The sequence below is a fragment of the Macrobrachium nipponense genome, chromosome 31, assembly GCF_015104395.2.
Source record: "Macrobrachium nipponense isolate FS-2020 chromosome 31, ASM1510439v2, whole genome shotgun sequence".
In the NCBI taxonomy this organism is placed as follows: domain Eukaryota; kingdom Metazoa; phylum Arthropoda; class Malacostraca; order Decapoda; family Palaemonidae; genus Macrobrachium; species Macrobrachium nipponense.
The window spans coordinates 29,467,036-29,491,044 of NC_061093.1; the positions used below are offsets into that span (position 1 = coordinate 29,467,036).

Here is a 24,009-nt window from a genome sequence, read left to right on the forward strand (position 1 = left end):
TGCCCCTTTCACTTTGTCGTTATTATTAATTCATTTTCAAAGTTTGTAATTTTGCGATTATATATAAAAAAGGAAACTTTTCAAAAAACTATTTATTTTGATTTTAGGATATTTTGCTACAGCCTGTATTGTGTATTCTATTGTGGGTAAGCTAGCCTCCTAGAATAGTCATTTTTATCAATTGGTATGCAATGATATTTATCTTTTCCCTGAAATTTTGTCACCACTGTGTACCGTAGTACGTCACTGTTTATGTATCATATGTATATTTGATTGATATTCTTGATTTTGTTTTCAATATTTTTTTCATTGACTTCCTTTTTTTTACTTTGTCCCAAGTCTTAGAATTGATCCGAGGTGAATTTTCCTACTGAGTCTTCGCTTGTTTTAAATTTCTTTTTTAAACTAATAATGCTTTGTATGTACAACCACTGACGATGTTAATAAGAGAACGTTTAAAACAGATTTTCATTCCTAAATGAATTACTGCCCTCTTGTGACACTTGTCGATGTTTTGCTTTCGTCAGTGGGAACATCTATTTTAAACTATTTAAACTTTATGCTGAACATGAATCATATTCTTCAACATATAAAGATATTAAAAACATTGAAAATAAATGTCTGCAGAGACGCTGATGAGCCTGTGCTAAAATATGAACGAAGAGTTGTTTCATAATTAGCCATCGGCTTCAGAGTTAAAAGCATATGCCAGTATTAATATAATGACATAGAGTTAAATACATAAAGAAAACATAAATAAAAGAAAGTGTAAGCATTCTTAATTCACAATCTAAATAAATAACAAATGTATTAAAAATAGAACAGATAAAATAAGGGTTTTCCTTATATAGTCTGGATGAACCTTTCTTCCTAAACTAAATGATTAATTTATCTTAATTTAGAATACTGGCAACATAAAGAGAATTTCCATTTAATCCCATAGAACATAACTTTAGCGGTTTGAAAAAAAATGACACGAATACAGTTACTCCAAATATATATATCCTTATTTTCTGCCGTATAGAAGAACCTAGCACTACTACTACTACTTCTACTACCACTACTCCTCCTCCTACTACCACTACTACTACTACTGATACTTCTACGACCCTGGCTCCGGAACCAGAGAACATCGCTCCACTCACGGAAGGTTTGTCTTTGCCTCTAGAAAAAAAAACAGAAACAAAACAAAAACAAAAGAGACGTTGGAAACGACTAACCCACAACCCTCCCTCTTCAGTTGTGTCTCTTTTTTTGTTTTCCTTGTAGCTTTTTATTGTGCCGCCGAGCAAGAGTATATATATATATACATATTTATATATATATACAAACACCCTCAACCGAGTCTCCGGATTCCCCACTGCATCGCTAGATACAGTCATCAAAAGCAGCTTTTGACGGCTTCACCCTTCCCTGGGCTCTGGCGCTTCCTGATGTGTTGATCTTTCGCTTCAGACCTTTTTTTTCCCTCTCTGTGGTCAAGACGGAGATTCTTCTCGCGTAGGGTGTCTAGGGGATATCAGCTCCCGGGAACAGTGTTCGAGGAAAAGCAGTCAAGATAATGATTACAGTTTCGGTGGCTGTTGCGATATGTTTCCTGTCCTTTCCATCAGCAATTGTTTCCTTATTTATTGCCATACTCCCTTCAAACGGAATAGGAGTTTAGAAAACCAGTCAAGATAATGATCTCATTTTTAGTGGTTGTTGCTATATATATATCGTCCTTTTCATCAGCAATCGTTTCCTTGTTTATTGCCATGCTCCCTTCAAACGGATTAGTTTACACTTTTGGAAATTAATTTGGTTTCGTAGAAATTTCTTGTCCCTTTAATCGACGACTATTTTATCAGCTATTTTCATACTCCCTTCAAACTGAATAGGATGTTACATTTTCCAACATTCGTCTGATTGATTAGAATTTTCCTGGCCCCATTAATCAAAGAAACTGTTCGCGGTTTTGTCATCCTCCATTCAAATTATATATAAAATTTTGAAATTCTAAACATCCATGTGATTTCGCTGAATCCTGCCCAGGAGTCTGAAATATATCCCCAAGGCATCCTGCAGCTCTTGTGTAACCGATTGCTTTTAACAATAATATTATGGCTCTGCCCTTCTTTTGGTGATGTAGAAATGACTAACATAATTTATTCAGGCCGATGGTATCATGCATTTTCGAAGCATCTCTTCTAACTACCTTTACTAACTTGTCTGTCGTTTGAAGGAAATTTAGGAGTTTTTTGAGGTTGGTTCCTGGAAGAATTGATTCTTAGTTCGGTATTGGACCTGCGAAAATTCAACATAACTCCATTTTGTTAAGTTATATCAAAAGAATGCAGTAACAGGAATCAAACTCATGGGAGCTCCCGACTTCATTCTATGCATGATTTTAATCTAATGCCTTGATGAATTAATATTATTATTATTTTTATTATTATTATCATTGTCACAGCTGATGGATGATACAGGTAGTGAAACTAACTTGGAGAAGTGCGGAAATGTCATCTCTGTAATTGCTAATATTACTAATTACATTGGATACAAGTAATTTGTAGTTTAGAATATACTGTGATTTTTTAAAGAATATATATATGTATGTATTTATGTATGTAAATTTTTGTATTGTTGCAGATTTGTAAAATTTGCTAACTAGTTTACTAGATTAAGTGGAGATAATAAGTCGTTAGGGAGAACTTGAAGAAATGATTCATATCAGTTTGCAGGTAGCATTCACCAGGATAATCAAAAGCCTTGACATCCTAAAGAATTGCTTAAATCAAGAGTTACATTATGTTCTGGCTGTGATGAGAAATTTTTAAATTGATTCTATAATCACCATTTTTTATGATAGAACGAAGGAGACTTGATAAAAATAGGAGATTAGATAAAAAAGTAAAATAAAAAAATTAGATAAAATAGTAAAATAAAACTTGAAAAGAAAAAAATATAGACGAAGGGAAAAAAAACGAATGCCGGTTACATTTTGATTGCAACCTTACACGAGATTCAAGAGAAACGTTTTAAAATACGAAGACTTGTATAAAAGTCGCATCTAGAGAAGATAGAAAAAAGATTCAGCTTTGTATGAAAGATACCTGCGGCTCAGTGTATCACTTGAAATATTTAGCAATAACCTCAAGAATAGCATCGTTCGCATTTCAAATTTAAATTGACATGTCATAATTATTAACAAAATCCTAAAGCTTTAAGTCGAATATATATATAAGGGTATATCCGAAGCCAAAATAAAAGTTCAAAAAAGGTTGTTGTGGCGCCGTGGTACATTTTTACATCAATCAATATGTGAAAAAAGGAGACTGATATCTAACAGTCTCCAAATTAGTAACATATAATTGCGACACCAGTAAGAACTAACCAATCAATCAAACACATATTTATATATATATATATATATATATATATATATTTATAATACTATCACAGGGAAGCTCCGATTGCATTAAAAAAACGGGATATGCTTTGTAAAAATAATTTCGTGAATTATGGGAGATGTTATATGTACTGAACAAGGCTTGGTTAACGTTGCCTTTCGATATACCGCTGTATAATACTGGTCTAATATTTTCTTTTGTGCAATTGCAAAGAGGATTCCCATCCTGAATATTTAGGTTTATTAAAACGAGTAACTAAACTGAGGAAGTGTTAGGGTCGACTAGTGCTACTGTTGATACTAAAATATTATTAATACTGGAACGTATCTGAGAACCCTCGCAGATCATTTCCGTAGAATCCTTGATACTATTTATCTTCGTAGCAAAAATATGCTAAGTATACACTACCATGAAATTTAATAGCCGTGGAATATCGATAACCGTGAAATATAAAAAAAACACACACACACAAAAGTTAGGCTAACGGGAGCAGATATATAGCTCATGACAATTCCAACAGAATGGAATCATTCACGCACGACAAAATTTTCAGGCTGCTTAAAAAATACAGCTACCATTAAAAAAAAAAAAAAAAAAAAAAACAAAAAAAAAAAAAAAAAACTCTCGGGGTTGGAGATTTTGCCTCTGTTTTGCGGATGGAGGGATTCTGAATGATGGAGTTAGCGAGGAGGAAAAAGAAAATATATATATAAAAAAATCGTCCGATTTTTCTCGACCGATAACGAAACATTTCTGGCCTTTGACTTTTCCTTTCTAATGATGAAGCGTTTCCGTCCCGGGACTTTTCCTTCTCACTAATAAAACATTTCTGTCATGGCGGATACTGAGAGAGAGAGAGAGAGAGAGAGAGAGAGAGAGAGAGAGAGAGAGAGAATTCTTCCTTTAACGATAATACAATTTTGTATGGAATAGCACAAATGAATATTCCATACTGTACAGAGAGAGAGAGAGAGAGAGGAGAGAGAGAGAGAGAGAGAGAGAGAGATATTGAATTCACCCTTTAAAGATAATACAACGTTGTATGGAATTGTATAAATGAGTGTTCCATACTGTACACACACACACAGAATTCATCCTTTAATGATAATACAACATTGTATGGAATAGCACAAAAGAATATCCCATACTGTACTAAGAGAGAGAGAAATTGATGATATGTTTTAGTCATCCCGTAACGATAACACAACTCTGTATGATATTGCACAAATGAATGTCCTATATTGTACCTTAATGCATTTTCACACACAGAGAGAGAGAGAGAGAGAGAGAGAGAGAAATGTTTTAGCCCTCGTGAGACAATAACATGAAGGTGTTTGGATTAGCTCAAATAGGTGTCCCATTTTCTTTCGTGTGAGAGAGAGAGATAAATTGATGGAATGTTTTGGTCATCTTTTAACGATAACACAACTCTATAAAATAGCACAAATGAATGTACTTTACTGTACCTTGATGCATTTTCGGGGAGAGAGAGAGAGAGAGTAATGTTTTAGTCATCCTGAGACACTAACATAATGGTGTATGAAGCAGCCTAAATGTCAGCGTCCCTTACCATACCTTAATCCACTTCCTCCTCCCTATCCTGAAAACCAACTGGCTTGTCCGCAGCTAATGTATCTTATTTCAAACAAGGCATCGCTTTCTAGTGACCTTAACTTAGTGGGAGGTGGAATTGTTTGGCTCAGAATCAAACTCAGTGGAGTTTAAAATAAAATAGCAGAAGTTCGCTGGGAAAACATTCTGTCATTTCCATAGAGCGAACTTAAAATTGTATATCTATACATTAGCATCGTTTTCATCAGCTCAGTATTATATTTGAAGGAGAGAGAGTCTATGTTGATAGTTCTGTGAAGGTATCCATAGTCCATTTCTCGTCAGAATTTTCTACTAAAATCACTAACTTTTTATTTTATATAATTACATTCCATTTTAATGACAAAACTCTCTTGCATTAAGGTACACTATGGGACATTCATCTGTGCTATTTCATACAACGCTGTGTTATCGTTACAGGATTTCAAACATTCTCTCTCTCTCTCTCTCTCTCTCTCTCTCTCTCTCTCTCTCTCTCTCTCTCTCTCTCTCTCTCTCTCTCTCAAGAAAGAAAGAAAGAAAGAAAGAAAATGGGACACTTATTTGAGCTATTCCAAACATCATTATGTTATTGTATCAGGAGGACTAAAACCTCTCTCTCTCTCTCTCTCTCTCTCTCTCTCTCTCTCTCTCTCTCTCTCTCTCTCTCTCTCTCTCTCTCTCTCGAAAATGCATCAACATCCTATATTTCGATGAATGATAAAGAATCAAGATTAGATTGAAAGTATAGTTCGATATTTTATTTAATGTCTTAAAATACAACATTACGAAGGCATGTCGACATACTGTTATGGAAGGTTACAGCTGACAAACTTGTAGATAGACAAATTTCAACCATTGTTGAAAACGCAAATCCATTAAGGGTCTCCGTTTCGTTGCAAAATTTTATGAAATAAATAATTTTTTTTTTTAGAAAATATAGATAAGCAGATTTAATCAGGTGAATTGCGACTGGATTTTAGCGGGAAAAGGAGATGCAAAGAAATAGCAAACTATCATTATATTGACAGAGACATTTATAAGCAAAACCAAGAAAATAATGAAAAACTGACAGGTAAAGCTGATTTTGACTGTAGTTGCTTCTTAAGGAAAATATTGTTTTCGTGTTGGAACCTTTTTATAAAAACTATACACTTTAGAATGGTGTTAATCCTCTATCCGGACTCTCGGCCTTTGCCGTTGATTTTTCATTAATTTTTCAGTCTGGTGTTGGGATTTAGTGTGTTTAAACTGTGTGACAAAGAGTTTTAATTCCCAGGTTCAATTGCTCACCTTTTTTTTCAAACCTGTAAGCATAATCATATAAGTTGTATGTGTGTTTATATATATATATATTTATATATATATATATATATATATATATATATATATATATATATATATTATATATATTATATATATGCTTTTTTTGGAGGATTGTTATATGATGGAAGCAAAATCTATTTACACTCTGATCCACCCAGTCAGAAAGAAGGGTCTTTCCTCCCGAAATAATTTAAATATGAAAAAAATAAAATTTCTCATTATGTGATGAGAATGAAGATGAGGCGCGTCCTTATTGAATGGAGGAAAGCTCCCTTCGTCCTGTAATTGCATATATTCTAATTCAGGAAGCGATTCGTAACCTCAAAAGGTTTCGAGTGATTAGTTAGGGAGAGAAGAGGCGATTGCGAACTCTACAAGAGGGAGTGTAGACTTCTCATTGTGTCTTGCTGATTTCATAGAAGTCGTCTTAACTCTATATTTCTCTCTCCTTGTGTATATATATATATAGTATATATATATATATATATATATATATATATATATATATATTACATGGATGTATGTTTGTTCCACGTACACTTTGAAATGCATCGAGCAATTTCGACCAATTTTGGTATATATACCACTTACCATCTAGGAATGGACACTGTATGGTTAAAACAAATTACTACCACCAAAGGGGGCTCTGTGGGAAATGAAAGGGGGAATGTAAAATTTACAGAAAATTACAGATATTAGTGTCTAATCCATAGTTTTCAAGGTCGCTGAGAAGAATATTGACACCCCAATGCCCGTCAAGTCCAAGTTCAGCCCCAATAGGGAGGGAGGTGAAAAGGGGCGATATATAGAAATAACCAAAACGACAGATATTGGTGTCTAATCCCTAGTTTTCGAGGTCGCTGAGAAGAATATTGACACCCCAGTGGCCGTTAAGTCCAAGTTCAGCCACAATAGGGAGGGAGGTGAGAAGGGGGTGATATGTAAAAATAACCAAGACGACAGATATTAGTGTCTAATCCTTAGTTTTCGAGGTCGCTCAGAAGAGTAGTGACAGTCACAATGCCCTTTAAGTCCTTGTTTAGCCCCAATAGGGAAGGGGGGTCAGAAGGGGGTGACATGTTAGAATAATTAAAGACAAGATATTTTAGTGTCTAATTTGTAGTTTTTGTGATAGCTGAGAAGAATAGTGACCCTCCTGATGCCCTGTACATACAAGTTCAGCCTCAGTAGGGAGCGGGTGGGAGGGGGGTGACATGTACAAATAATTGAAAACGACAGATATTAGTGCCTCATCCATAGTTTTCGAGGTCGCTAAAATGAATAGTGATACTCGCGATGCCCTTCAAGTTCACCCCTGATAGGAAGTGGGAGTGAGAAGGGGGTGGGAATGGTTAACACTCCTAAAGCCCTTTAAGTTCAAGTTTAGCCCCTATTGGAAGGGGAGGGAGGACGTTGTAAGAAGCAACTATCTTAACAGGAATGAAACAGAGAGAGAGAAAGAAAGAGATTTTATGGGTTGTAATCAGCTACTATATATATATATATATATATATATATATATATATATATATATATATATATATATATATATATATACTAATAATAATAATAATAAAAAGAGAGAGAGGGAGAGGAAAATCAAGCAGTAATCTGCAATGAGAATTTGGTATTTCCACATATATTTGTGTGTTTGCCTGTTTGTGTTTGTGTGTCAATAAAATCAATGATACCGAAACGATTGTTGTTTATGTGTGAGGGCAATAAAGACCACAAATAGAATTCGATTCACCTCACAATCTTGATTTCCTTCGGTAAACTTATCGCCTTCCTCCAGCTGAATAATTATTTACACTTCCAGGGAATACGTGATGTTATGTTACAGGTTTAGGTTACAGAAACGCGAAGGATGGACCTTTTTCTGTCATTTTTACTTTAAAACATTTATTACCCTTTATTATTATTTATTTGAAGGAAGAATGACCTCTTTCAAGCATGTTCTGTTGTAAATGGTGGCTGCATTGTGTAAATTGATTTTATATCGCGTTTTCTCAATTTTTCTCATAAATCTCCTTTGTTGCACGTTACTTTTGTCAGTAATCGTCCTGTGTTCATATTTCCGTGGATTTAAACAGCGTTTCTATAGCAGAATTTTATTATAAAAATGACGCGTTGCTACAGGTTACTGAAATCTGGCGTTGTAAATCTGTAGAGTTCAAAGGTGTCCGATTTTGTACTTCCTCATTTTGCCAGTAAATGGACTCTGGTTTTTCTTGTGAATATTCTTGGGGATTCAGCTCCATTTTTCCTATGTGTCGTTAACATATTATAGACACTACTTTGAGGGACGAGTGTAAGGATAAAGTAACTTTACTCGTATAATGTTACCTGAAAGCGACTGTGTCTTGCAAAAGCCTTTGTCCTACTTGCCAACACTTTCAACATCTGCAGATGGCTTACTTAGTCAGATCCTGAACTATCAGTCGCACTGATGTCAGTGAAATGGATTTGGGCAGGTAAGTCATTTACTCTCAGCTTTCAGTCTATAATATCATTGTTATAAAAGGTTTTCGTATATTCGCCCAAGGGAGGTCTTTATTTAGTTCCCAGACAATTCCATTTGTTCCTGATAATATTCGTAACTGGTATTTCTCCTTTGATAGCTTCTTCTTGATAGCTAAGAAATATTGGCTTTATTTCTTTATCAGCTTATGTTCATTTAGTTAAAAAAGCAAATTGCAGACATCCTTGGTGGAAATTGTTATTTTAAAAGGACGAATGCAAATTTAGCAAAATTAGGGCATTTCCTTCGTCAAGGAGGTTATAGGATATTTCTATTTATTTATTTTCCTGCAAGTCGCAAGGCGTACTCAACATTTTTCATGAAATTATCAAATGCATTCATTTTCGTTTGGAAACTTCGAACATAAATTCAGCTCTTGAATATACGTATACTTGTTCCTGTTTAACCTTTTCAGTTTTTTCGCAAATAGTTCTTCTAAAGATTTCAAATATAATTCTTCATGCCATTTTAGCTCTCTCTCTCTCTCTCTCTCTCTCTCTCTCTCTCTCTCTCTCTCTCTCTCTCTCTCTCTCTCTCTCTCTTGGTTTGTCTAAATACAGAAATGCTTTAGTTCCTACAAACAAAATGTAAGGAAAACGGAATATCCTTCAGGAAATTATACAAATGTTTATGCTGACGAATAGAAAAAGAAAAACGTAAAACTTGCATGTGAGCGGGAAAGTTAGGCTAAACAAGGAAACAAGTAAAAGCATGCAGCGGAAAAGGCATACCCTTCCAAGACTCTGCGTATAATCGCGTTTAATCTTCTCGCTTAATGAAGAAATATGAAGATTAAACACAACAACAACAAGAATATAAAAAAAAATAATAGAAAGTTAGGGACGCTACTCTTGAGGCTAAAATTATTCTTCCCAACTTTCAAGGAATTGCATTGCAGTCATTGCATCTTCAAAGGCAATTACCGGAGGTGATTTCATTTTACTACTCTGTTGGTATACCGTCATTTAGTTTTCTCATTTACTGTCTAATTTAGAGAAGTTGTATCTGCAGGGAGGCAGAGATACAGACAAACGGAGAGAGAGAGAGAGAGAGAGAGAGAGAGAGAGAGAGAGAGAGAGAGAGAGAGAGAGAGACAGAGAGAGAGAGAGAGAGAGAGAGAGAGAGAGAGAGAGAGAGAGAGAGAGAGAGACGGGATAGGGAATGGGCTCTGGTTAAGGAAAGAAAAAAACCAATAATAACAATTTTGGTGCATCTTTTGTGTCAATTTCTACAGCTTTAGCAAATCTCATGGAATATTTTGATAAAAATTCGGGAAAATTCTTTTGCACAAAAAATTGTGGAAAAATATATAAATAGATATTATGCAGACTTTGTTCTTCAAAAAAGGTGAATCACTTTATTTACTTCAATACGATTTATTTGCAGACAACAAATTTTCCGTTAATGAAGCGATTTCTTTTCTCAGCTGCTAATTTTTCTTATATTTGAAAGATGGCTCGCTAAATATCAGAAGATTAAAAGAGTGGGAAGAATAACTGAATGATCGTACTTTGTGCATGGCTCACGTAAGATTACTTTTGATGTTTGTTCATCGAATATCTTGCTTCACATGAAATATAATATCTTAGTACGCGTAATTCATTTGACACTTGAGTAAACATTACTTCAAAGGATTACAGAGGATTACTCTCTCTCTCTCTCTCTCTCTCTCTCTCTCTCTCTCTCTACTGTGTTTAGCTACTTTTGAACATATTTTTTAAATGTTGTTGTGGAAAGGACGACGAAAACGAAAAAGTCATCTCACACGTATGCGAATTTCTTGTTAAACGAAAAGCATAAAAACAAATTCTTCACATCGACATGAAAGTTCAAGGGACGAATTCGGATTCAAAAAATGCACCTCCCTCCCAAGATGCAATAGTTGATGTTGTTTAATATCCTCCCTGAAATAAAAACAGATGCAGATAAAACGCAACAATAAAAATCTAGGGAACTGTTGGAAAGTTGGAGACGCTACGCTACGACTAAAATCATTCTTAAAATTCGAAGCATTACATCGTAGTCGCTGCAGCTTTAAAGGCGATTACTTCAGGGGATTGCATCCAAATACGCAAATGTTATAACGTCATTTTATTTTTCCTATATTCTGCTTAATCTAAAGAAGATTAATTTAAAAATTAACATGAGAGACAGAGATAGAGAAAAAAAAGTCTTCAACATGTGCATATTGTCAGTAAATACAATGGTGCACACTTTGTACCAGAGAGAGAGAGAGAGAGAGAGAGAGAGAGAGAGAGAGAGAGAGAGAGAGAGAGAGAGAGAGAGATCTTCAACTTGTGCAAATTTCAGTAAGATTTGCATATGAACATGCATATAATCTTTCAACTTTCAATATTTGTGTGTGTGTGTGTGAGAGAGAGAGAGAGAGAGAGAGAGAGAAAGCGAGAGAGAGATATCCAACTTGTGCAAATTTTCATTAAGATCTGTTAAAATTTGCATAATGAATATGCGTGATATGTGTCATTATTTTTCACAGAGAGAGAGAGAGAGATGAGAGACGGAGAGGAGAGAGAGACGAGGAGAGAGAGAGAGAGGAGAGAGAGAAGAGAGAGCGAATTTCTCCAACATTTCGTATAATTGTCATAAAGATTTTATATAACAAACATGCATGTTACTAATTTAATATTTGTCACACCACACACAGAGGGACAGAGAGCAGAGAGAGAGGAGAAAGGAGAGAGAGAGAGAGAGAGAGAGAGAGAGAGATCTTCAACTTTTGTATATTGTCATAAAAGATTTATATATAAACATGCATGTAATGTTTAATAGTTAGTCGCACATACACACTCACACAAACACAAAGAGAGAGAGAGAGAGAGAGAGAGAGAGAGAGAGAGAACAAAAGCTTCACAGTAGCAAAGTGCAATTAAGAGTAGGAGGTTGTAACGTTTGTAAGGACCCATCTACTTCTCCGATTATGAGAGCGGCTCACGTCCTGGTCGCTTCGATTTAATTGGTAATTATGCCGCGTATTATAAAGAGCCTCTACGAACTTTCTACCAACTTTCATATCTTCGGAAGAGAACGATGTAGCCGAAAGACGCTAACAAAGTCCTCGGTTGAACTGCTCCCAAGTATTTGCATTTACATCGCTTTTGGTTAAACATCCGTTTCGTCTCAACCGCCAGTTTTTCGGGTTAATCGGATTAGAATGGGATTCCATTTTTTAAGATTAATTTTATAGATAATTTCAAGTTTTTTATTTTTTATTTTTCCAAGTTTTTTTTTAATTATTATTGTGATCAAAAGGGTTAATTAGCTGTCTATCGTCATTCATGGGAGGGAAATAACAATTACTTTCACATTATGTATGTGCACATTCTTTGAATCGTTATTCAGGTGAACCTTTCGGCATTCCTGTCAAGATTATTGACTCACTTCTGTTCAGTTGATAGCATAATCTTTTATTATTTTTTTGCGGTATATATTTTCCTCAGGGCATCAAGAATAATGAACAATAATTCTCTCGCGTTATCAAGGTGGCAATGAAAGATACACGCCTCTACATAACCATTAGCTCCTCCTTGGGCTAGTGAGTTATGTGCTCGCCTACCGATATTGAAGTCCGGGCTCGGTTCCCTGCTCTGCCAACGTGGAATCAGAGGAATTTATTTCCGGTGATTAGAAATTCATTTCTGGAAATAATGTGATTCGGATCCCACAATAAGCTGTAGTACGTCCCGTTGCTAGGTAACCAATTGGTTCCCAGCCACGTAAAAATATCTAATCCTTCGGGCCAGCCTTATAGGAGAACTGTTAATCAGCTCAGTGATCTCTTTAAACTAAGATATACTTAACTTTTTTTTTCTACAGAACCATCAAATTAGATAACACATAGGAAGTCCATACAGAAATGTAAATGCCAAAATTGTTTTTATAATAGTTATTAAGGCATAGATATGAACTATAGTCGGCATGGAACTCATCATACATAGTTATCTTTAGAAATTATTAATTGATATTTGAAAGCATACTAAATTATACTAAATGTCATGCGTAAAATCGACAAAATTATCATAGGCTTATACAAGGTCTACACCTTTGGCTTATACTTGTGAACGTTGACTGATAGGGTGAACTCTGCCCACTTGAAATGAACAAAGTTACTAAAACCATTACAATGATAATATTATACTGGAAATGAAATCAGCATCCATTAATAAGGGGACAGAATTAACGAGCATAAGCTCCACTCATGGGACAGATTACTTTGCCTTTCTTAATTCAGTACCGGTTTTAATCATGAATGCGGAGGGAAAAAGTCTCTCGAGTGAAGGATAACCTCCACAATTTCCCCGAGATGTCGTGGAGTAGATTCCTTTTTATGGAATTCTCGCTTTATCTTTTGCTGCTGGGTCTCGCCTACGGCTTAGGTCGGTCTCCATATTTTGCTGTGCAAGAACTACGTGTTTATCTTTTTTTTACTCTCTCTCTCTCTCTCTCTCTCTCTCTCTCTCTCTCTCTCTCTCTCTCTCTCTCTCTTGTATGTCAGTCTCCTCTGTGTCTTTTGCAGTTCCACATATAAAACTGCTTAGTTATTAACGTCTCCTCTTGTAAAGTGGATCTGTTTATTTAGTCAAAACCACAAATACAGACTTTTTATGTTGTTGTTGTTGTTGTTGTTGTTGTTGTTGTTGTTGTTGTTGTTTTTTTTTTTTTTTTTTTTTTTTTTTTTTTTTTTTTTTTTTAATGAAAACATTGCGATGGCTTTGTCTGTCCATCCACACTTTTCTCTCCGCCCTCAGATCTTAAAAACCACTGAGGCTAAGGGCTGCAAATTTGTGTGTTGGTCATCTACCCTCCAATCATCAGACACCATTTTCTCATAAATCTCGATTTTATTTAAGGTTAAAGTTAGCCATGACCGTGAGTCTGGTAACGATATAGGACAGGGCACCACTTGGGCATTGCTGAAAGTTTCATGGGCCGCGGGTCATACAGCATTATGCGCTATACAGTAAACTCACTTGTTAGCCGAATCAATAACGTTACTGGCGTCCTGATTTCTTCTCTGTCCGCTGGGCGGTGGTTCGAACCCACGATAAGGACGAAATTATTATCAACTAAAAAATTCCCCTTCGGTTTACATATATGAAAATATATTAATTCAGAGGTAGAGCGAATTGGATATCAAAGGACATTTGTAGCCCGAGTAATTTATATGAATTACAGTGATGTGATAATTATTCATATATATATATATATTATATATATATATATATATATATATATATATATATATATATATATATATATGCAGATTTTATTTATTTATTTATTTGTTAAGGCAACTGGGAAGGCAACAATAATTACTGATTAAGCAGGATTCCGTACAGTTCCATTAAGACAACTTACACTGAAGTAACTCACGTATTTATGTTGAAGGCCAAGTCTTTCCCAGAAATTCAGAGATGAGTTATTATGGTAGCCTACTATAACAGCGTTTCGTGGCATCCATTAACTAAATGCATCGGTCTTATCCATTTACCTCACCCCATTATCAGGAAATTGTCATTATATAAAGATGTTGAAAGTTTGAGGTGCAGCTAAGTCTTCAGCCATAAATATGCCCATGTAATACAGAAGAATTCATTACGCCCAATTCATTTATTTATTGCATAGATGTTCTTTATATTTTTCTTTATATAAATAAAGATAAATACACCTGTGGTTTTAGGCGTGTTACTGAAAATTTACATCAATTAAATCGTAGCAGATGGATCAAACACAATTTGTATTTTGTGATAAAAATTTTGTGCAATCGTCACGTTTTTCAAGATAGTGTGTATGTTAGCTTGTATACATTTTACACAATTTTAGTAATCCCATACATTCCATATACATTATTGGAGAATACCTTTGATTACCTGGCTGTCAGGACTTGAACAACACCTAATAATATTCGAATCCAAATGAATCATCCACAATACATTATCATAATAGTCAGTTATATATTCTTTACAGTAAAATACACCACTTAAACGATTTATACATCATAGTAAATTATAGGATTTTCCAAAATGAAATGTTTACAAACTCTTTAGATGTCATTCATAACTGTAGCTTACCTGAGACCCGAAACAACAACAAAAAAAAACCTTACTGGTAAACTGAACTATTATATATATATATATATATATATATATATATATATATATATATATATATATATATATACACACACACTAAAAGGCACACTTCAGTCTTTTTATGATCATCTGAATTGCTCTTATGGGCATTTCAGATAGTCATCTTCTCAAGGATATTTTAGAAATAAATTGCTCTTTATGACTTAGTACATTTCTGCCCAGGAGAGATGCAGTTTATTTTCGTCACTAAATATTGATTGTCCTGTCATGAGGTAATCACTCATTTCCAGTTTTATAATCGGATAACTCACAGGAAACGAGGTGATAACTCTCTCTCTCTCTCTCTCTCCCCTTCTCTCTCTCTCTATCTCTCTCAATATAGGTTGGTGTAAAACTTTCCCTTATAGGTCATGTTATTTGAGGGGAAATAGGAAATCCGGCCGGACACTGGAAGCTTTCCTTTACTTTTAGAATTTTTGAGGAATCACCCGAAATATAATTTGCGAGACCGAATTCGAAACGGATTAGGCTAAAATGTCTATTTATGAAGTCCTGATTAGCGAGGTATTACTAAGAGAGTTCTATGGAACAACGAATTATTTTCCTAATTTCAAATAAACATCGATGGCTATGGTCAGGCTTACACGAAAAAAAAAAACTGAAATAGAATACTATTTTTAAAACAGGGTTTTTCGTCTTTGTACCTCGATGTTTTCCCTAGTCTTTAAACCCACCCACCCCACCAACCCACATTAATAAAGCACACAATGTTAAGCCGATTTTTTTGTTATAACATTAAGCTGTGAAAAATCCCAAGTTCGCTACACCCTTTTCCCGTTAATAGTCTAACACAGTGCTCGGACAGTGAGAAGAAGAGAGAGAGAGAGAGAGAGAGAGAATGTTAACTTTTTCAGCCCTATGATTATGGTACGAAAAGAAAAACGTTGCTTGAGCAAATGTAGGTTCAATAAGCCACAAAAAAAAAAAAAAAAAAAAAAAAAAATCACTGGAAAAATTACCTTGTCGAATATTGATATCCACTGAAACAACGATAATTTTTAACCTTCAGTTTCCTTTGTTTTCCCTCAACTTTTTTTTTCTTTTTTTTTTCAGTTTCTCAGTCTCCTCGTGAGGGTTCTCTTTCCTCCCGTAATGGGGCTTCTCTTGGTCATCATCTTGTTCCTTATGTAATGATACATTGCTGTGAGGTTTAAACAATACTTCCCGCTGCACATTAATTGATTCAGAGTATTTTTTCTTAGCTGCTGAAAATTCCGTTTTGTTTCGTTGTTCAGGAGATGTATTCATTCGCAGCAAAGTTAATTATTATCATTTTAGGTAAAATTGTGAAAATTTATCGTTAAGTAATCTGAATATTCGCCCTATCTGAGCGCGCGCGCACACATTATATACATGGATATATATGTATATATATATATATATATATATATATATATATATATATATATATGTGTGTGTGTGTGTGTGTGTGTGTGTGTGTATATAATATTGGTATTAGAATTATTCTATCAATATTTTACGACGTAATTCGTCAAAGGAATTAGTATGTAAGCAAAATAGCTACAGATATTATGCTGATCGCATAGAACGAATGTCATTAAAAGAAACTACAGTGTTTTTTTAATTTTGTTATATGTACAAGCTGTATTTTTACTTTTTTCTCTAATCATACGACTTTCTATACTTTTCGATAATATAAATAAAATCTAATGTTTACAGAAGAGAAAATAATAAAGCCAGATTTGCACGGTCGTCGCTCGTAGGATGACACTCGCTTATATACTTGATCGCTTTACATTACTGTGGAATGTGTTTCAGATATTAGTGTTGCTGTTTGTAAGATTAAACCGAAATAATCTCACGTGATTGTAACACTAAAATGAGAGAGAGAGAGAGAGAGTTTTACACCTCCTTAGAAATACTTGCCTGTAGATTCACAATAGACTTACGATTTCGGTGTGACGACGGATAAAAGCTTTTGAGTTTCGTTTCGGTTGTTGGTAGGGCCGAGTCCGTAGAGCCACACTAGTTCTCCTATTCCTAGGAGTCGCTTTTGTGAAAGGTCTGTCCCGTTCTGGCATAAGGCCTGCTTAAGCTAAACCGGCCAACTATCTTTCAGCGCCTCAGTGGCGTGGTTGGTATGGTCTTGACCTGCCACCTCGGTGGCCGCGAGTTCGATTCTCGGGCATTCCATTGAGGTGTTAGAGATGTGTATTTCTGGTGATAGAAGTTCACTCTTGACGTGGTTCGGAAGTCACCTTAAAGCCGTTGGTCCCGTTGCTGAATAACCACTGGTTCAATGTAACTTAAAAACACCATACAAATAAACAAACCAGCTATCTTTTCACTCTTACCTGGGTGAGAGTAAGATTTAAAGGCGGCATTTTGGGTAAGAGTAAGATTTAAAAGCTGCACTTTTGGATGAGAGCAAGATTTAAAAGCCGCACTTTTGGGTGAGCGTAGGATTAAAGGCCGTACTTTTGGGTGAGAGTAAAATTTAAAATCCGCACTTTTGTGTGAGTAAGATTTAAAAGCCACACTTTTGGGTGAGAGTAAGATTTAAAAGCTGCACGTTTGGTTGAGGGTGAGAGTAAGAATTAAAAACCGCACTTTTGGGTGAGAGTAGGATTTAAAAACCGCACTTTTGGGTGAGAGTGAGATTTAAAAGCCACACTGTTTGGTGAGAGTAAGATTTAAAAGCCGCACTTTTGGGTGAGAGTAAGATTTAAAATCCACACTTTGGGTGAGATAAAATTAAAAAACCGCCACTTTGGGTGAGGGTAGGATTTAAAAACCCGCACTTTGGGTGAGAGAGAGAATTTAAAAGCCACACTGTTTGGTGAGAGTAAGATTTAAAAGCCGCACTTTTGGGTGAGAGTAAGATTTAAAAGCCGCACTTTTGGGTGAGAGTAAGATTTAAAAGCCATGCTTTTGGGTTGAGAGTAAGATTTAAAAGCTGCACTTTTGGGTGAGAGTAAGATTTAAAAGCCGCGCTTTTGGGTGAGAGTAAGATTAAAAAGCCACGCTTTTGGATGAGAGTAAGATTTTAAAGCCACACTTTCGTATCCACAATTAACAAAAGATACATGATCGTTATGTAATGAAAACGTCACAAATGACATATATATCCGTACTTCCAGCAAACAACCACCAATAACGACTCCTTGATATGGAATTCTCGCTTTGGAAGGTTTCGGTTCGAAGCTAGCACTGGGTAGGCGCACTTGTCACTCATTCAGTACGTGTCTTAAGTTCACCTAAGGGTCAACGAATTACGAATTTAATGGAATAATATATATATATATATATATATATATATATATATATATATATATATATATATATATATATATATATATATATATATATATATATATATATATAATATATATATATAGTATGAATCCACTTATGCCAACTGCCCCGTAAAAAACGTTTACAATGATCATTTAAACCCCTCGCTTTCCGTGAAAACATTCCTTCTGATTAACATTTTCATCTAATATTTGTCCAGTAATATTTCCCCAAAGTTAATAAAGAAGTTCAACGGATCACTGGGAAGGAAATTGGTCGACCAAAGAAAGTTTCCAGTCATTTGAGCAGAAGACATTCAGCTGGACTTGGGAAATGCCGGAGGATCTTGTCTGTCAAAGAGCTCCTATGGTGGGGCACAACACCTGAAAGGATTCGACATCAACCAGTAATACAATAGTACAATAGGCTTCCGAAAGGCCATTGCAACACGACCTGAATTTAATTGTAAATGAACAGTTCTCAATACAGCGTCCGGTTACAGCAGTTGAATATTCCATTATTAGTTTGAAACGAGAGAGAGAGAGAGAGAGAGAGAGAGAGAGAGAGAGAGAGAGAGAGAGAGAGAGAGGTGGCCATTTAGGAAATAATATTGTTGTTATTGTGTGTTAACAATAGATGAGAAGCGAAAAAAATAATTATCCATGGAATTCCATGCCTTGCATGGTTGAATTTTCAAAGTGTTTCCTTGGTATTAAATTTGTTCAAAAGGAATTGTTTGATAGCTTTTTGAAACCGCATCGAATCCTTCGTAGATTTTTCTTTACGATAACGTAAATCTTCAAGACGGATTGTTTAATAACCTCCGAGAAGCCAAGAAGTTGCATCCTGGTTCTTGGAGCTTATATTGAGCGCGAAAAAAGGTCCATTTATTTCAAGTCCACTGTATATACGAGGGCATTAGCCTCAGCCAACACCTGTATATACTGTATGACCTCCGTCTCCAATAACAGCAGGATATTGACTGTAATTATGCTGGATAACTTCCAATGGGACTTTGGGAATGTTGTTTGGGTTGTTAGTAGAGGTGATGTATTATTATTCGAAGATATTTCATTTCAGAATGACCATTTCATAAGAAAACGCGAAGATTTGGAGACAATGTTGTCATAGAGAAGAAAACTCGAATAAATAATGTGGTCTGGATTTTTGCAGAAATGCATGTTATTCTGAAGTCTTAAACCAAAAGTCAAACATTACCTCGGAGTTTTTTTTTCTTCTTTTTTTTTTTTTTTTTTTTTACTTAGGAGGGAAGTTTTCAATCATTTGTTCAGAAATTTCGATGATAAATTTCGAAATTGTTTTATTGAGGATTTTTAGACGAAACATGCGATAATACCACTCGTGGATATCTCGTCATGAACAAAACGCTCAGCCAAACTTTTGGGAAATAATTTGTTTCTTTAATGACAAACCCAGACGAAATTTTCATGCTATTTTATTTTATTTATTTATTTTTTTTTTGCAAAAATAGAAAAATAAGACTCGCAGTGAAATTTGAAGATTTTGCAGTAAAATACTAAGATTTTAGAAAGCGAAAGATAGCCCGAACTTTAAACAGTCCGAATGTCTCGGTCATCGTCGATATTCCAGGTCATTAAGAAAGACCAAACATGGTGAACAAGTCCAGCCAGCGACCATTGGACAGAAATTCCTTTGGTACACATTCCAGATCCCCAAGTAATTCGAAACCTCTAGAGTTGCATATGGATGAATATTGCAATATAACGGGAAGATATTGTTTAAAGCCTGATGCAAACCTGGCACTGAGTTTTAAGAGAATTACTTGCAAATTTAGCTTACGTAAAGCGTTATCTGATATTGCATAATTCTCAAGCATTGATGATTCTGCAAGGCCTTTGTAACGGTCCACTGATATATATAGCTGTTATGATTGTGTTAAGACTAAGGAAATTACTTTACTATTTCATATAGTATTCTATATTAGCATTCCAGATTCGTCATTGTTCTCTTAACATAATTTATCCATTTTTGCTGTCTACAGGAAGTGATACGCAATTGAAGTGATCATGGCCCTGCTGATATGACACAGTTGACCAATTAAAAATAGCAATTTTTTCCTTCTCAGTTTTCATATATTGACTTTTTTTTTTTTCTTTAGAAAATAATAGACTTAGAGAATAGTTTTTTTAGTTCTTTAGCGATGTCTGGCAGAGACGAGGCTTCCTTACCACCACGAATTTGATTGTTTCTAATTCTGTTTTCTTCCTACCAGAAAAAGCCGTGGGTCACTCGGCGAGCGGCAGTGGTCGCTTGGGCATCAGCGCCGTCACTGTCCTCATGGTCTTGCTCGCAGCCGCCATTCTCTCCTAGATTCGTATCCTTAACTTATTAGGTAAGGAGTCAGAACCACCCTCTCTTCTAGATTCGTATCCTTAACTTATTCTCCTAGATTCGTATCCTTAACTTATTAGGTATCGTATCCTTAACTTATTAGGTAAGGAGTCAGAATCACATTCTCTCCTAGATTCGTATCCTTAACTTATTAGGTAATGAACCAGAATCATATTCTCTCATAGATTCGTATCCTTAACTTATTAGGTAAGGAGTCAGAATCACATTCTCTCCTAGATTTGTAATCACTAAATTATTAGGTAAGGAGTCAAAATCACATGCTCTCCTAGATTCATATCCTTAACTTATTAGATAAGGAGTTAAAATCACATTCTCTCCTAGATTCGTAATCATTAACTTATTAGGTAAGGAGTCAAAATCACATTCCGTCCTAGATTCGTATCCTTAACTTATTAGGTAAGGAGCCAAAATCATTTCTACTGACGTGAGAAGAGAATACGTTGGTCTCATGATTTGAAAACAATGTCTCTCACAAGGGTTAGATGAAATTTGCAAAGTTACATAACACACAAGATAAGCTGTAGTCTCATAGATATTTGTGCACCCCTCAGAGTCATGTTATAGATAATAATGTAGGATTGTTAAAGTTAAAAGTATGTAATTTCCCACCCTCTTTTTGTATCCAGTTACAAAGTTAAAAGTATTTTCCCACCCTCATTTTGTATCCAGTTACAGAAATCCATCTTTTCTATTCTAACTTTTTTATTACTTGTCCAGATACATTCACTGCAATGAAAAACCCTTATCTAATGAAATGTAGATTCCAAGCAACTCATCAACTGGTTCTAACCTTATCATTCTATTTCCTTCCCAAAAAACAGGTGTATCAATGAAATCAGAAAACAGAAAAAGCGCGAGAGAAAGGAAGAGAAGAAAAACGAGAATATCTCAATCTGAGATGGCTGTTGTAACTGGAAAAAGAGACAAAGTTCCACCAAGATAGCAGACCAAGATAAAGGGAAAACAGATTAAGCCCATCTTGCCAACGCCCAAGAGAGGAATCGCGTCTCAGACGCGACGAGAAACGAGCAAGAGACAGAGAACGATTCGTATTACGACGAGGAGTAATGAATAATGAAGGAATAATGCAACCATTTGAAGAAGAGAGTCGACTGAAAACGTTTGAGGAAACGTTAGATTATATATATATATATATATATATATATATATATATATATATAATATATATATATATATATATATATATATATATATATATATATATATTGTATATCAGAGCTACAGTGACCTTGTCTTTTCTATTTCTTGAATTATTGGCCTACGTCTGCTGCAATCCTTGAACCCGAATAGGTACTGAAGAGAGAAGCTGTCCCTTCAGTGGTAGGATTCGAACCCACGTACTTTTAGGGTAGAGTGAGCTGTAGCCTAACGGACTCCTCGCTCTTAGTGCGCATGGACTCGAAACTTTCCATGGAGATGGAGCTTCTTCATTTATCCCTTATTAGTATTTAAAGTTTGCGGTGGTGATCTTATCCGAATATTTTGAGGAAGTTGGAAATTAGGAGGGGTTTGTAGCTATATATATATATATATATATATATATATATATATATATATATATATACATATGCATATATATATATATTATATATCTAATATACATTATATATGTATATATATATATATATATATATATATATATATATATATATATATATATATATATATATATATATATATATATATATATATATATATACATATAATCATAATATGGAATAAATGTGCCCTTATCTAGTCAGACTAATCAGTAATATCAACGTCTGTTTTCCATCCTGCGTGAGACTGATAGGAAAAAAAATTGAATTTCTCCGACAAAGTTATCTACAAATCGGGTACCTGCTGATTTCGAAATCTAACTTAAAGGTTTCCTTATAAGTTGTTCGTTTATTTTCACAGACATTTGGTTAAAATAACGTCATACAGTATTAGAAAGTTTGCTCTTTCCAGTGAATTAAATCTTGTTGATTAAGTCCTCCCGTCATGGAATAAAATGAATTAGAAGCATTTATAAGTGTAAAATTTGTCTGACTGTTCTTTAGCAATTGATTCTTCCAGTATATCTATTAGGTTACGAGTTGGCCCGGTGGTGACCAGGGCCTTGGTGAAAACAAAGTGTTTTTTGCAGTACGGTGTTCGCAAGCTTTTTGTATTCCTATAGGGTGACTAATTAAATGTTGCTTCCTAAGTAGACGGAAGCAGCTGACTGGAATGTATGCTTCATACAATGTATGTGTGTGAGTGTATACTTTAAATATATCAAGGAATGTGTGGAAATGAAAACTTTTACTCAGTGAAACTTTCAAGTCACAAAAGAAGAATTCCATCCTATCATTGAGATGCATTCGACTTTTGTCTTGTCTCCAGTGGAATGTTGATAACATTTTTATGCCTGTTTGTATTCAAACAAGAGTGAATGGGTCTTTGCCAGTGTTGGTTCCAAGGATTAGTGAGCGCGCATGAATCTGGTTGATAGTTTGTAACGTTTTAAGAGCAGCCAAGTCACTGTACATAGTGTTTCCATAAAAGTCTTTGCTACTCCCAGTGCCATGTCCCGCCCCTTCAGGCAGAGCAAGTTAGGAAGATGCCTATGTTATAAGGCTAACATCGACGGGCCATTTTGAAAGTTGGCTATCACGGATTGCGTGTCGGTAAACTGGAGTTAAGACCAGGTTTATCATTTGATAGAGGTTCAGATTGCGTGTGGCAATAGTGTTTGGTATTTTTATGATCATAAAACACCTCGTATGATTTGAGGGGAATTAGAAGGAAATCGCAACTGCTTAGCATTTCTGATGCCTCTAATAATGAGGTCCTAGTTCTGAGAAAGCTTTTTACAATTACTGTTAATAAAGGTGTCCAGTGCTCTATAAAGATTATTTTCTATCTGTACATGAAATTGCAAGTAAAGTAACGATGCCTTCTGGAATGTACACATGTACGTCAGAGTTATTTGAACTTAATTAACCATATTATCATTGAACATGGTCTAATGTTCTTAGAAGAGCAATGAACAGGAAAAAACAAGTCGTCTACACCAGGCAAGAAAGTCATTACATTTAACATATAAAGATCGATACTGAGGTAGAAAGTTGTGGGACTTCCATGAAGTCCTTGTACTGACTTGATGGCGGTTGAAAAAACTACTCTTATTTACTTCGTGGGTGGGAAAGTAATGAAGAAAACGACTGAGAACCTCAACAAGAGAAACGAACAAACGGATGAGAGATTTAAGGAAAAACTTGCTGTGTCTAATGGTCCCTGTGGGTTGGCTCCTAGTGTTAGAATGGAAAAAAAAGAAAAAAATCCAATTATCCTGTACATTTTATTGTTGTGCGTC

At 35.1% G+C, this 24,009-nt stretch overlaps 1 protein-coding gene across 3 annotated transcripts in view; it reads left to right on the forward strand.

The window, feature by feature from the left end:
* Positions 1-22,586, forward strand: part of LOC135206737 (protein amalgam-like) — a 47,028-nt gene extending 24,442 nt beyond the window's left edge. For 2 of the 3 annotated variants that reach the window (XM_064238209.1, XM_064238210.1), the window contains exons 8-10: positions 1,025-1,150; positions 20,509-20,628; positions 21,470-22,586. In XM_064238209.1, the coding sequence (XP_064094279.1) occupies positions 1,025-1,150; positions 20,509-20,606 (224 nt within the window). In that variant the 3' untranslated portion in view covers positions 20,607-20,628; positions 21,470-22,586. The remainder of the gene's footprint in view (positions 1-1,024; positions 1,151-20,508; positions 20,629-21,469) is intronic. The other variant, XM_064238211.1, reaches the window with a different exon arrangement.
* Positions 22,587-24,009: the final 1,423 nt, after the last annotated feature.